The 15796-nt window shown below is 33.9% G+C and overlaps 1 protein-coding gene and 1 long non-coding RNA gene across 2 annotated transcripts; both read right to left on the bottom strand.

Moving 5' to 3' along the window:
- Nucleotides 1–921: 921 nt before the first annotated feature.
- On the bottom strand, nt 922–2049 carry LOC127858150 (uncharacterized). The gene is made up of 2 exons (XR_008038775.1): nt 1899–2049; nt 922–1742 (listed from the first exon to the last, which is right to left on the bottom strand). It is a non-coding gene; the product is annotated as an uncharacterized LOC127858150 (long non-coding RNA).
- Nucleotides 2050–2831: 782 nt separating this feature from the next.
- Nucleotides 2832–6783, bottom strand: LOC127858149 (uncharacterized). The gene is made up of 4 exons (XM_052395110.1): nt 6504–6783; nt 5513–5686; nt 4623–4913; nt 2832–3761 (listed from the first exon to the last, which is right to left on the bottom strand). Exons 1-4 carry the CDS (start codon nt 6725–6727, stop codon nt 3005–3007), a joined length of 1446 nt encoding a protein of 481 aa, XP_052251070.1. The 5' UTR covers nt 6728–6783; the 3' UTR covers nt 2832–3004.
- Nucleotides 6784–15796: the final 9013 nt, after the last annotated feature.

The raw sequence follows: 15796 nt of genomic DNA, 5'->3' as shown, positions 1-15796 counted from the left end.
CACAGTAAATAAGAATCTGGATTGAAAGGTTGGTGTAGGGTATACCTATGAATAACATTCTGCTGGTGTACCTCAGTAAGGCTGGGTACTTCGTCATGTATGTTGTTTGCACTAACAAACTGAAGGAAACAGTAACTAGAGTGCGAACGTTGTTTTTCTTTAATTTGACCTATTTTAATAAGTCAAGTGAACCATGTTTAAATTTGACCAAGATATCATTTAGGTGAACATTCTGAACAAGTTTGATGAGGAAAAAACCTGACCTCTAGAGCAATGTTTTCCTATACTATCAACTAGTGACCTAGTGTCTGACCCAACATGACTCTCAATCTTGACCTAAATTTAATTGAGATACAACTTCTGGCAAGTTTGATCAGCGAATTTGAAAGAACTCGAGTATTAAGGGTGAAATGTTTAATGGTCACAAAATCACGGCCACAAACGTTCATCTTGTCACTGTGTGTCAGGTGAGCTTAACATCAAATATCACTTTCAAAATCAACTTTATGTTTTTAAAACAACACAATCGCTGAAACATGACATTGAGTATATAAACTTCATATATCTGACATACATCAGGGTTTTCATTAGAATTCTTTGTAGCAGTCTTTTGAATTATTTGAGGAGGCCAAGTTTTTTTTTAAATAAAGGTGCCAAATCGTGGCTTTCGAGCGATTTTTGGCACATATTTTACATGTATTTCCCCAGTTAAAAAAGAGGATATTAATGTGAATTGTTAAGAAAAAATAAATTCCTCAGGTTACATCAACTCTCCGGGGTGTCGATTGTCCCAAATTTGAAATCCTGAAAATAAAGTCGGGGTCGAAGGGACCGGGCCCTAGCTTTATGTATAATTTCTGTACAGTACATAACATGTATTCTTTACAGTATTAATGACAATCTGAATTAAACAAACACTGGAAGTTTTAACATTTTAATAAGTTATAACTTCCAATAATGACAATGACATTTCAAAATATATAACTAAACTAATTTAAATGACTAGTCCACAAGTAGTTATTGCAAATAAGAAGAAACAGTAACAAGAGTGCCAAACTGTCACAAGGTACGCCCGTTCGAAGGTTTTGGACACCATGCTCAATGCTTGAAAGTGTCCTCAAGACCTAGTTATTGACCCGGCATGACCCATATTTGAACTTGACCTAGATATCACTTAGATGTAACATCTGACTAAATTTGGTGAAGATCAGATGAAAACTACTTCAATTAAAGAGCGGACAACATGCTTAATGCTTGAAATGCACTATGTGACCTCGTTTTTGACCCGGCATGACCCATGTTCGAACTTGACCTACATATCATCTAGACACAACTTCTGACCAAATTAGGTGAAGATCAGATGAAAACTACTTCAATTAGAGAGCGGACACCATGCTAAATGCTTGAAATGCACTAAGTAACCTCGTGACCTAGTTTTTGACCCGGCATGACCCATATTTGAACTTGACCTACATATCATCTAGACACAACTTCTGACCAAATTTGGTGAAGATCGGATGAATACAATTTGAATTAGAGTCCGGACAAAGTGGCGCCGTTGAAAATGCACTAATTGACCCTATGACCTAGTTTTTGACCCGGCATGACCCATATTCGAACTTGGCCTATATATCAACTAGATGCAACTGCTGACCAAGTTTGGTGAAGATCGGATGAATACAATTTGAAATAGAGTCCGGACAAAGTGGCCCCTTTGAAAATGCACTTATTGACCCTATGACCTAGTTTTTGACCCGGCATGACCCATATTCGAACTTGGCCTAGATATCAACTAGATGCAACTGCTGACCAAGTTTGGTGAAGATCGGATGAATACAATTTGAAATAGAGTCCGGACAAAGTGGCCCCTTTGAAAATGCACTTATTGACCCTATGACCTAGTTTTTGACCTGGCATGACCCATATTCGAACTTGGCCTAGATATCAACTAGATGCAACTGCTGACCAAGTTTGGTGAAGATCGGATGAATACAATTTGAATTAGAGTCCGGACAAAGTGATGCCTTCCGTCCGCCGCCCGCCGCCCGCCCGCCGCCCGCCGCCCGCCCGCCGCCAAGGGGTTTCACATAATACGTCCCGTATTTTATACGGGCGTATAAAAACTGTAAACATCTTTATCAACTGTCAAACAATAATATTCAATATTATGATCCTCTATTTAACACAATCGCATTTTACCAAGAGAATGTGACTAGCAATTCAAATAGAATTACCAAAGGAGTAAGTTACCTTAAGAAAAATAAAGTCTGATAAACATCACAAGAATTAAAACAATTATACTGAAGCATTTTATGAGCAAATACTAGAACATTTATAAGTAATACTGTGTTAAGAGTACACAATAAAACAGTACAATAACAGTGTTTAACTCTTAGCACATGAGATCATTTAAACAGTTGCAAAAATTGACCTGTCAGACTGACAAAGAACAATCTCAATATAATGAACCTCCACTTAACACAATAACATTTTACCAAGAGTTTATGACTAGCACTTCAAATGAAATTACCAAATGAGTATATTACTTAATAAATTACAGTCTGATATCAGATGAGTATATGTCTGGCACTTTAAGTGACATTAACAAATGAGTACATGTACATAACTTAATTAATAAAAGTCTGATAAAAAGAAGTGTACATGTTATGAAAAGCACAAATAAAATACCAAATGAGAATATTGAGAGATAATGAGAGTCTCAATTATCAAGATTTTGATAATAACAGATATACATGTATTAAAAAACATTAAAACATGTACTAACACCAATTTGACTTTAAATAGTAAATTTTCCAGAATATAATACAGTTTCAGGTGATTCTAATCTAAACTATATTAGAATATGACCCAGAATCAGATAGTGAATTATCGGATGATGATTGTTATGGCAACTAGACTAGTTGCCACAACAATCATCATCCGATAATTCACTATCTGATTCTGGTCACCATATAAGCAGTTTCATGTAATCATAGCTTGGTCACTACACAGAATTGCAAAACTCAACACATGCCAAGAAACAATCCACACCCTGGTGGTCACTCTCAATGTTCAAAGTTTGTGTTAGTCTTGTGAAGTCCTGCTCATTCAGAGGACAGTCTACATTTGACACATTGGTGATCATGTCTTCTCGGGGGGCTACCTCGACCTCATCGTCAATACCATATTCAGTATGGTCTTGGATGTCTTCCTCCGGAGCACGGAACACCATGTCGTCGATGCCCCTATGACCCTGTCCAGCTTGGCGCATCATGCCCTCAATGTAGAGCTGTGTGGGGGTTCTACCTCTTTCACTGCTCAACCTGTGGCAGTTCCAGCCCTCACGGAATATGTCTAACGCTCGCTGGACACGAGGCACAAACACGTGATGAAGGCACCACATGTGCACTGGATTTGTCAAATCCAACTGTCCAGACTCCTCAAGATGTGAAAACAATCCGTGAAACACGTTTGTTGCACTGGCAAACAGGTCACGCCACATGCGTTCAATCCGCTGATTGTGGACGCTCCTTCCCGTGATGAAAGAACCCCGACGAGGTCCACGATGCGCTATCATAAACGCCCCAACGCCGGTATTTTCCAGCCCGTGATCGCTGCGGACTCTTGATGGGACACCATAGCACTGGGTGCCTGTCATGAAGGCTTTTGTCATCGTGGTAGCCTTGTTGTTGGTTGCAGCTTGGAGGAAAACACACATCCGCGAGAAGCCATCAATGCCTCCGTGTATGACAAAACCCCATCTGAAAAAAAATAAAAAATTGTACATACTTGAATAGATATTACAATGTAAATGTACTAAAATTGCAAAGTATTTTGTTTGATTTGGTGTTTATATATGGCCTCAAGTGGAATGGGGTAACAAGTCAAACCAAAATAATTGGGCCCAAATTAGTCACAAAATTCAAATCTGTTGAATATACCTTCTTATCTAACTGTAACCCAAATTTTAAGTTTTTAATCTTATACAATTTAGGCAGAAATTGAAGAAAACTGATACACAGTTTCCACAACATTCTAAAAAAAGCTGAAATTAGGAAAATGGAATTTTGAGCAATTAGAGCAATTTAATGCATCTTTTTGGCATATAACGCAATATTTAAATGCCTCCCCAATCAACAAACAACACCAAAATTGCACAAAATATGTGTTAGATAACATTTAAAATTTAGTTTGATGTCATTTATTTTTCACAATTTCTGCCAAAATTTGACTGAAAATTATCCAAAATTCCACTATGTCAGCTTTTTTTTTAGATGCTTGTTCAATATGGAAACAGCAAAGATTTTTTTTATAAATATTCTAAGTTCATTGAGGTAACGGTTAACGGTAATATAAAAGGTTTATATACTTTCTCACATGATTTTTGATATTAGGGCCAAAAACAGCCTTTCAAGTCCCCACCCCTTTCAAGATGATTTAAGAAAAAATATTGCCTCTAAAGCGTTAACAAGGTTTTTCTATTATTTAACCTAGTGACCTTACTTCTAACTTGACTTAGATAATAAGATATCACCAAGGTTAACATTTTGACCAAAGGTATTTATTTAATCAACCTATTTAATCTTAATTTGTTAAAAATACGAATCATAGTAATTTTGTACCTTATCAATTTGTGGTTTCCATCTATGTGCCACAATGAGTTTGGACCAGCAACATTGTACACCCTTCGCCGAATCGAGTGACACCATCGCATGGCTACAGCTGCTTCGTCAACCCGGATCAGACTGTCAGCAACACGTTGTCTTTGAACCCGATGTCCTAGACTCTGAAGATGTCCCTGAACCATTCGTTGCCCAAGTGTCTGATTGCCATCTGTTATCTCTCGGACCAGATTGTCAAGTTCCTCGTTGGAGATGCTTGAGTACCTTCCTCTGATGCTTATACCATATGACCTGAAAATATATAATAGAGAATATTTGTTTATTTTGAGTGAATATGAAATATATACCTCACTGAGAAGGGAGAAAATATGTTTTGCTGTATGTTTGTGCCTTTGCAGCAATCAAGATCTTGTGTTGTGGCTCCCCATGCAGTGCAATCTGACTAAAGTACTCGATTTTCCCTTCGTCCAGATCTTGAGTTGAGATTGTTTTTCTATTTTAAACAATCAGTTTTACCAAATCGCTATACAAGTATTCATTTAAATAACATGTTTCAACTGCACTTCTGTATCTTCAATAATATAACATTGTTGCCTTATACAACACTTGCATTATCTGAGAAACTGTCTTGCAGTTGTTCATTTTGAATTTTAGGTTGATTTTAATTCGTAAAAGAAGTACTTAATGACTTCATTTTATAAAAAAATGAAATCACTTCCTAAAAATTGCCACCTTGTGATTAATGAACCTAACTAATACCCATTTAACATTCAATAATAATGTGTCAAAAGGGCATAATATTATCTGTATATTAAAACATTTTCCAGTGGTTTCGGTTTTTTGGGACACCCTGCATACACAATGTTTTTTCAATTGACTGGATAACATACCTGAGGCTGCGCTTAATAACAGAATCTGACACCTGAAGCAGACTAGCAATAGCTCTTCGTTTGAAGCCTGCTTCAACTAGATACTCCAGCTGCTCTCGACTAATGACGTAAAGTGGTCTGCCTCTGGTTGTAGTCTGTTTTGCGGCGAAGAAACCAACGAGAGGCTGCAGCGTCCTGAAAAGATAAAATCAACAAAAGTTACAACACAAATAATATTATATTATAGCGGTTACTAGATTTACCAAAAGCGCGCGCTTTCGGTATCGGTACCGAAAGCGCAAAAGCATTACCGAAAGCGCACTGTAAAATGTATGTTATGGAAATAATCAGTAAAATTTCCAATTGAAGTATAACTGAAAACTTGTGTATAAATGCATTTTTCATGGAATATTTCGTACAAATTTGTTCTCAAGCGCGCAACATTATGACAACTAACGCTGTATAAGTACAGAAAGAGCAATGTCAGTACCGAACCCGCACTGTATAATGTAAATTACGGGGAAAAAACTATTAAAGAATTACCAAAAACATGTTTATTAATGCATTTTCCATGGACTTAACCGTACAAAATCGATCTTAAGCGCACTACATTGTGTCAAATAACGCTTTCGCCTACTAAAACAGCATGCCGCAATGATGACGGAAATCAATTGTGTGACAATAAACACGAAGCAACGAACCAGTCTTTGTCTGATTATTTGTTGTTTTGTTAACCAACCAACAACTGAATGCTCCTGTAAACAAGTGCATAGAAATATTAACTGTATCAAGATAATCACTTTTGTTGATATTATGATTAGTTATAATAGTAATAACAAGAGCACCGCCTACGACTCAAAGTCAATGTACGTTGGATTATTTCATCTTATTACCTAATTGGTCGAGGATTGGTTTAAGATATTGCAGGCTTCGCGAAAGCCGGTCAATAGAAACAAATAGTCCGCAAGTAATTGGATCGAAAATTATTTAAATGGTCAGGGAAAATACTAACCTCTTTCGCTCTTCAATTGTCGACATCAACGAGTCGATAATCTCACACAACCGTTCAAAAATGGGATAACGGGTACACATACGTCGTGCATTCCGACTTAATGCTGTCAAAGTGATAAGACTAGCTTCACACAAATTTGCATCTGTATCTTGCGTCATTAAATTTCTACATAAAGAGTGAATAATGCGAGTTGCTTCTTCTCGAAAACCTTCGACGTCCGCCATATTTTTTTGGAAACCGGATATGGACTAGACCGGTCTTAGGACTTAATAATATTTATTACTTGAAACGATTTTATAATAAATACCGTCAAGTATAGATACTTATTTATTTATTTTTTATTATTTCACTTTTGATATTTTTATCCATTTTGTCCTCAATTAAAAAGTTTTTTTTAAAACGATTATTATGAATAAGTCTGAAGGAAAAGCGGCTCAAGAGACGAGTGGTTTGATTGGCTGTTCAGAAAAATTGTACGTCGACGTACAATATGTGCGTCGACGTACAATATGTACGTCGACGTACATTTTTTGTACGTCGACGTACATATTGTACGTCGACGTACAAATTGTACGTCGACGTACAATTTTGTACGTCGACGTACAAAAAAATGTACGTCGACGTACATATTGTACGTCGACGTACATTTTCATTTAACCTAGTTGGTCTTGTTGACTTTTGACCCAAATGGTACGCCATAGTAATCACTTCCAATTTGCGCACTACGTTAAAATCCAGTTCCATTTTGTCTTTATTGTTGAAATGCTACTCTACACATTCGCTTTGAAAATAGCGGTTGGCGTGTTGTTGGAAGTACATGTACATGTCGAATGTGTTATTGTAAAAACTATTGGTATTGTGTTTTTAGTGCAGACATTGTATTTAAGTTTCGATTTCTAGCTTAAATTTATATATTTTGTTCAATAATTTGAGTTTAAATGTGATTGTTTGTTGCTTACTTACGAACTATTTTTTATGTGTAAATATGCATAGACGCTAGTGGATATGTAATCAGGTTACCATATTTACAACAATAAAATTTAACGGTTGTTTGTTTTTGTTTGTTATGTTAATATTTTCTTAAACGTATGTTAAACGCAAGATGAAATTATTAATTAATTTTGGAATAAAATCGCATTATGTATTATTTAAAATCAAATTTGAATTGCCAAGCGCGTGAATTGTCTCCTGGGGGTGAATTGTGTTTGGGTTGCTATTAACGCTATTAAAGCTTCCGGCGAGAACTCATTTTATAGCGATTGCGCAATAAAAAACACCACTTTTTCGTCATTTTATCAAAAACTGGACTTTTCCCAGACATGACGAATACGCCATCGTCTAGATCGCGTTCTGGTCCATATACAGGTCAAATTTCAGGCACAGTGTTGGGCCAGTTTTCATGGCCCACAAATCGCGGCTATACCCTGGAGCTTAACGAAACTTAGCCCCCTTTATCATTCGTTCGATTGAACGTCATCAATGATGACGTCCAATACATCACTCATTCCATACTATTTAACCACAGAAACACACGTTTTTCTTTTTCTTTTTTGCACTTGCCCGGGCGGACAACTAGATTATAAAATAACTTTTACCCAACTTTTACTTGCCAGGGGCAATCGGACAACCGTTAATGTTGAGCCCTGCAATACACAACATTACAAAACACAACTTCTATCACTAATCCTTCAATGAGAGAAAATCCAACAACTTAATGGATAATAAGAATAAAAATAATATTTTTTTTAATGAAACACTTTTGTTTATAGGCAGTTAAATAAAAATAATAATCAAAATATCAGGTGAACAACAATGGAATTTTTTAATACAATACAAGGTCTTAGAATTGCCCAGCCCAACATAATTATTTGTCAATGTGTGTAACTGAAGTCTTTGTTTATCTGTGTTGACACTTTGATAAAGCCTTGTCAGGTGTGTGAATGCTTGATTGTAATTCCCATTAATAGCACGCTTCCAACCAGATTAAATTTCCTTTCTTTAATTAAGGTTTTCTTATCAATTAAACCATAATATTTTATTAAATTAATTATCCCATCGAACATGCATAAATAAGTAATTGTCATAATGTAAAATTCTAAGAATTAAATGAAACTAATTAATCAACTTAAATATTTGACAAAGTTCTCAAATAATAAAATAGCAGTTAACCTAATAATATTATTTCAGTCTTCACGATAGTTCATTTTATCCACTAGCCATTCGGGCTACTGGAATGGTAAAGACAAGTAGCCCAGCAGCAAAATTACTAGCCCAAAGTAAATTTGTTAAAATATACACCCTGTTAAAGGGTTTCATCTTTCAATAGCAGTTAATCTATTAAAAGAAAAATTGTATCCAGGGTATGTTAACTGTAAAGCCTATTGCAAAAACAATTGCAACACAATATAACAAGTCAATGTAATTATGTCCTTTATTAATTATAAGTATTTAACATGTGATAAACAACTTCTTCGTTCATCTAATCATCACTGCAATCCTGGAGATCCTCTTAGTCAGAAACCATATCCTGTAAAACAAGCAACCTGATAGTTATTTTCCAGAAGTTTACTTGACAAGTGAAGGCATAGATGGCATACTTTTATCATACATGTTGACTTTTTCTTATGCTGTGTTTTTAAGCGTAGCTTATTAAACTCTGTCTTACAGAAGTAGCTTCTCCTTCATCACTGATTTTTTACCACTTTTCTTGAAATTCACGTTTCCGTGATTTTTCATAGTCATTTACGATCAGAAGTGGGCAGTTTCTTGCCAGGCTTCGCTCCAGCTACGAATTTAAGCATTATGCAGCCTTATGCGCGTAGGGACTTACAACTTTGGAAATAAACACACAAACAAGATTACAAAGTAAAACGATGTTTATTCCGGAAATGCAAGCCGCGTACGTCGATAAGTTTACTTCAGCAGAAAACACATCAGCATGACGTGTGCCAATAGTAAATAACCAGTCTAAATTGTTCACCACGTGGCCTGAGTTACGACTCGAAAATGACCGTTGAATGTATGGACCAATCGGAACGCGTTTAAATCTCGTATTTTAGGCGAAGTTGAACGAAGTTCTGTCGGAAACCTTCGCGAAGTACTCACAAAATAATGACTTTTATCACACTTAAAAATGAATCAATATTGATACACGGAATTTCTACTGGCCCGACGGGCGTACAATATGGCAATTTTAATAGGCCCGAGCTATAATTTACACGCCCAGGCCAACGGGCGTGCGCTTATTTCGCAGACTGTTATTTAAATCCAATGCACAAATATTATAAATACAAAATACTTAATTTGTTTCAAATTTATATGTTGTAACACAGTTTATAGAAAAAAAAACATTGGTTGGATTGCATTTGACAAAAAACACTATTTCATCTTTCATTAAAATACTACATTTATTATCTTCACATCAAAATTGTGCTACAAAGTCAAAATTATAACCCCAAACATCTGTTCACAACTTATTTTAAATATATGACAAAAGCAAATGACAATACAATATCATATACAAAATATGGCAGTGAATTGTCTTGGAGGTGTATTGTCCAAGGAAATCAAATACTGGAGTGAATTGTCCAGAGGATGAATTGTCTTGGGGGTCAATTGTCTGACACCCTTTCCCCCACCCACCTACATTTTAATGAAAAATTGAGAAATTTTACCCATTTCATGGCATGCAAAGTACATTCAAACAGAATGCAATTCTAGTTTTGGCTACATTACTCATTAATTTCAACCATGTGCTGTGCTTATTTACCTAGAAGTCTTTAGATTTTTCACAATTTACCTTCAAAGTTCTGTTCTGTTTCTGCAGCGTGAAATATTGACCTTCGCAAAAACCTCCTTTTTGGAGATCCAAAATATCCTTGCAAGGGAGCTGTCGCTAGTTTCAATGTTTTTTTTAACAATATTTTGAGGCATTCTTTCTTAAACCTAACACAAGAAATACCTTTTATAAATTCCTAATCGATTTTTAAAGACCATTGGTTACCCATACCCTATAGATATGTAATTTTTCCCCCTTTTACTGATATGTGCTCGGTACGACTAAAGAGCGTATATTACTTTATTCGCGAAAGGGGCGAATATCAACAGATATCGGCTGTTTTAAAATGGTTTTCTAACATTTTTGATATGGAAATTCGTCTATGAATATAATTCTTCCTGATGTATTTATTCTGTTAAGATCGAGTGAACATTTAAGTGGTTTTTCGTGACATTTGTGAAATGTCTATTTAGTCTTTGTAAAGCTCTTTTTCAGCGTTCATGTTTTGTTTTTGTTAATTATTTGTATTCTAATTTCTATTTAATTGTTATAAATTTTATATAAGCTGATATGTTTTACTTTTTTAATAAGCTATGACAGATATTGAAATGTTCATACGTTAGTATGTTAAAGTGATATTATAGGAATATTACAGTTTATAGGTGTCTATCGCAACCGTTGTTTTTTTTTGGTGTTTTCACTTCATATATACTTATATTTGTTAATGCAGCATCAACATACTACAACAATATCCCGGAAAGAGAAAAATAATGCATTTGAATATCAACCGTAGTTTCGTTTTGACAACTGACGACACACAAGATTCGATTTACGAAGTGAATCTAAATCTAGTTTTAGTGCAGATTCGTTCATACGACACAAATACACTATTTTGTTTTACGGATCATTTCGGCTTAGAGAACTGGGTGAGTCATGTAAAATATCGATTATAATATATACTTTTTATAAACAACTGGCAGCAAGATGAGTTGCAGATAATTCGTCAGTAACCACATTTACACTAACTCTTTTGACCTGTTAATTATGTTCAGCTCAATTCAACAGTGAAACATGCCCATAATATCACTTTAATTGTTAATTTGGAATTGTTATTATAAACCATATGTCACCTAATCAGTCAAGAAAGTAACAATACCTGAAAACACCATATCCTATTTCCCACCCCTAAAATTACAATAAACAGCTAATCTGTCAGTCATTCAGAGCTGATGAGGGTACTGATAATCGAGGGATAGATAAGGCTATTACTGATAGGGGTTGCCTAGAAATAAGGCTGTAGTATGGAATACTTAAATAAATATTTTAATTTGTCATGCTTTACAATTTAATATTTAATTAATTAATGTAGAACTGTAACTCATGTTCAAATTTTAATAATGCTGGGCAATTTTATTAAATTATTAATTAAATACACATTTGATTCTGTAAAATTGTATTATGACTGATTATTATTGTACAATTAATAATCTTTGCGTACAAAAATGTTTCAATACATGTAGGTATGATAATCATATATACTCGGTTTATATGATACTAAGCTATACGTATTTGTACTCACGTTAACATTATTGTTATACGTTTTTTACTTATAATTGTGTGCGCAATAAGTTTTCCATAGGTAACGGGATCTTCATTAATAGTTTTATAAAAAATATTAAATTCTTAATAATTCATTGTTCTATCAGTCTTTATGTCCTATTCATTAAATTACAATATTAGTGTACATATTGTAAATCTTTGATAATGTGTGTAAATATTGAAATAAATATTAAAATAAAAGTATATAGATGTATGTCTACTTGTGTACATATTGTACAGCTTTGATACTGTATGTAAATATTGAAATAAATATAAAAATAAAAGTATATAGATGAATGTCTACTTGTGCACATGATAAAGCTTTGACAATGTGTGTTTCAAAATTTTAATAAAAATAATAGTTTAAAAAATATATTTTAAAAAGTACTTTTACTGACTGTTATAATGTGCCGATAATGTAACCTGGTGTAAACACAATTTGTTAAAAAAATGCGTTATTTTGTGAAAATATTGCAATAAAAAGTATTGAACTAAACTCTGAAAGTATTTCTCATTTGTGTTTATGCATAAATAACTCATTCAGAACCCATCAACACATCAATAGTTTCACTACCGTGCGAGTTGACTTTTAGGTACGAGTTGACTTCCGTGCGAGTTGACCAAACAACGTGCGAGTTGACTACCGTGCGAGTTGACTTAGGTACGAGTTGACTGTAAACCTTGTATTGTGGAGTCGTCGTGGTAATTGTTGGTTGTGTGTAAACTAAAAACAATGTTCATATTCGCGAACATGACTTTAGAGTTCGAAACATGATAATGGCTAGAGAATTGCTCTTCTTATGTTAACAGTCTTAATTATATTTTACATTAAACTGTAATTTGTTGATAAAAACATTGCAGAAAAAGCATCAATATTGCAAATATTCGATCATATTCGCTCGTTTCGTTCATATTCGCGAAAATGAGTCATATACGCATTATAGACGGACCCAAAATTTCGAGCAACAAACTTCAAAAACTGTTAAACGGGAATAAACAACACAATAATACAATTCCGAATGACAATAAGTATGTTTCCAATGTTATTGTCTTTCTGGATTGTATTTATCATCACAGAAATGGATAAAAGCAACGTTTGGATTATCAAAAGGTAAATGTAATATATTTTCGAGATAAGTCACTATATTATTTATACAGTCTTTCAAAATTATGGAACGTTTTAAATTCATCTTTCCAGAAATAGCAATATGTGGGTCTAATATCTTTAAAAAAGACATTTTATTCAACGTAACGTACAGAGTTAAGAAAATTCAAAAATTATAAATTGATTTTGACACCTTAAAAAGAAAACATCAATTATTTAATAAAGTTTGGTGTCTTTTACTCTTTATACAATGGAATATATTGCAATGGGTATAAACTGTTTATTGAAGTCTGATCCCCCCTCCCTTCTCTGGTCAAACTCCCATTGGAGTTCTTTATAAATTGGAGTTAGACGGGGATCCCCCGTCAAACTCCCATTGGATTTTAATTCAAATGGGAGTTTGACGGGGTCTCCCGTGAAAACCCCGTTGGGGTTTAATGGATATGGGAGATTGACGGGATCCCCCGTCAAAACTCCACGATGGAAGAAAATCTACAAACACTTTATTTTCTTATTACAGTACATATTTCTTACAATTATAACTTAAACATGTGTATTTGTAAACATTGAAACAGAAAACAAAGCATAATATTTAAATTACATTTTTTGTAAAATATTGGTAAAATACTCCCGTCTGGAAAAAACCCCCGTTGGAGAATTGCAATTCTTATCGGGGGAGCCAAAACTCCGTTGGGATCCAACGGGGGATGGCAACTTTATCATCAAATAACTCTACTTTCCAAAAACATTTTAACTCTTTTTTTTTCAATTATATGTATGTACTCAATGCCCCCTACAAAATGCAAAATTTCATAACAATTGTTCAATAAATAAAAAAAATAAGTTTGCAAATAATCTGGATTTGCAAACTTAATCTGGATACTGTTAATATTGCTTTTATATGGGAAATACACGGATAATTAATTATCAAAATCTTGTTTGTAATTTTTTGTTTATACAGTTGCGTTAATTAATTGTGATATACTTGACAGAAACTTCTTTTTTATATATTTTCAATTTAAATGCCAACTCTATGAACTTGACCATGCGTCTATAAGCATGTTTAGCGGAATAAAAATACCCAAGAAAACAACAATTGTAAATGAAATATGTTCCAAATCATCAAGCCATAAAAAGTATAGTGACGGTCGCATCAAAAGGTCATAACGATCGAAAACTAAAATGAAAATAAATAAAGTTGTCTAGATAGAGATATTAATGTAAAATCCTATGGTATTTTGAATGAATATTTTTGCACTTAAACAGGTCTTGTCTTACGTATTCTCATTTGGTACGATTAGAAAATAGCATTCAACGGATATGACAAAACACTCAATTCTTGAATAAACTGACGCAGAGTTTACTGATTGCGTTCACAATTACATTGGAACGCACGCGCAATGTAATCATAATTACTGTGTTATTAAAATAAAGGAACTATTGTTAAATGCCGCGTAGGTTTTGGTTGTTCACCTTTTCACTTGCACTAGTGCAATTATTGTGCTACAAGTGGTATACACCAGCTACTCCATAAAAGCCTGCAACAATTGTTATATTTCAATGTGGTTAACATGATCAGATTTTTTCTACAATATGTTCGAAATGCACCTCTCCAAATACTAATTTAATATAGCAACAACGAAATATATATTATTGTATAATTGCTCTATTATTGAATGCGGATTTCAACAGCTATTTACCGTGTGTATTACATATATATTCTTGGATTTTTTCATGAACATTCACTTGCAAAAATTTAAATTTAAATAAATTTTACGTTATTACATGTTCACATGTTTTAAATTCAAATAATGGCTGCATTCTGGACATTTACTTCCATCTATTGCAATAACTACCGGCATTGTGATTACGCATACTTCCCTCAATTAAAAATATAAAATACGGTATTATTTCATTCCCGATTTTATAATAGTGTTAAGTTGTTATAGTTAAATATATTATAATGTTATCAACGAGAGCTTAAGGCAAGGTATCTGGTCGTAACAAAACAGTTGATATTACCAAAGTTGTAAGTTATGCAGCAAGGCATGAATTGGTTCATGTGCTCGCATGTGCAGGGAAGTTGTGAATTCTCGTTGAAAATACAAAAATGAGCGCGATAACTGGTGGTATTTAAACCTTTATTTTAGTTTATAATGCATATAGAGCCGATAGTAAAAAAGTGTGACCATACTTTCGTCGCCTACATTTTTGTCGAGTCTCATACATATCAAATTTGAAATGGTATGGTTTCCTGTTTTGACAGTATATCTGTGAGCAAGCCGATTCAACCAAAAGCCCAACAAACTGAGACCGAAGCGGATAAGATGTGATTATGTGCAACGATTTGAAGATCCGGATTACAAATATTTACTCGAACGAATTCCTAGTTATCTTAGCTTTAAGTATATTTATATTGGGGTATTTCGTCAAATTATTAAAACACATACATTGACAAATGTGTCAATACACCGAATTTACTAACAATAAACACATAACATGTTTAATAAGTGTTTTTACACATTTTATATAAATTCATAAATATTTGACAAAATCGTATAATTTCGCTGTAACAACGCATGTTAAGAAATTTCATTAAAACTCCAAATTATTAGACGTGTCATGAGTGTTTGAAGTTAATTTTTCAAGTTCATAGCTAAATGACCATACTGATTCTAAATTAGAATTACATGTATCTTATTTCCGTTGTTTATTTTAATGCAACGACTTTTAAGTGTATTTCGCTTTGATTATGAATTGCGCTTAGGTAATGGCAGATGTTAACACGTTTTGCTTCACCTCACTTCCGTA

Source organism: Dreissena polymorpha, chromosome 14, assembly GCF_020536995.1.
Source record: "Dreissena polymorpha isolate Duluth1 chromosome 14, UMN_Dpol_1.0, whole genome shotgun sequence".
Lineage (NCBI taxonomy): Eukaryota > Metazoa > Mollusca > Bivalvia > Myida > Dreissenidae > Dreissena > Dreissena polymorpha.
Note: the sequence above shows the minus strand (reverse complement) of the source record. Positions and strands in the feature narration are given on the sequence as shown.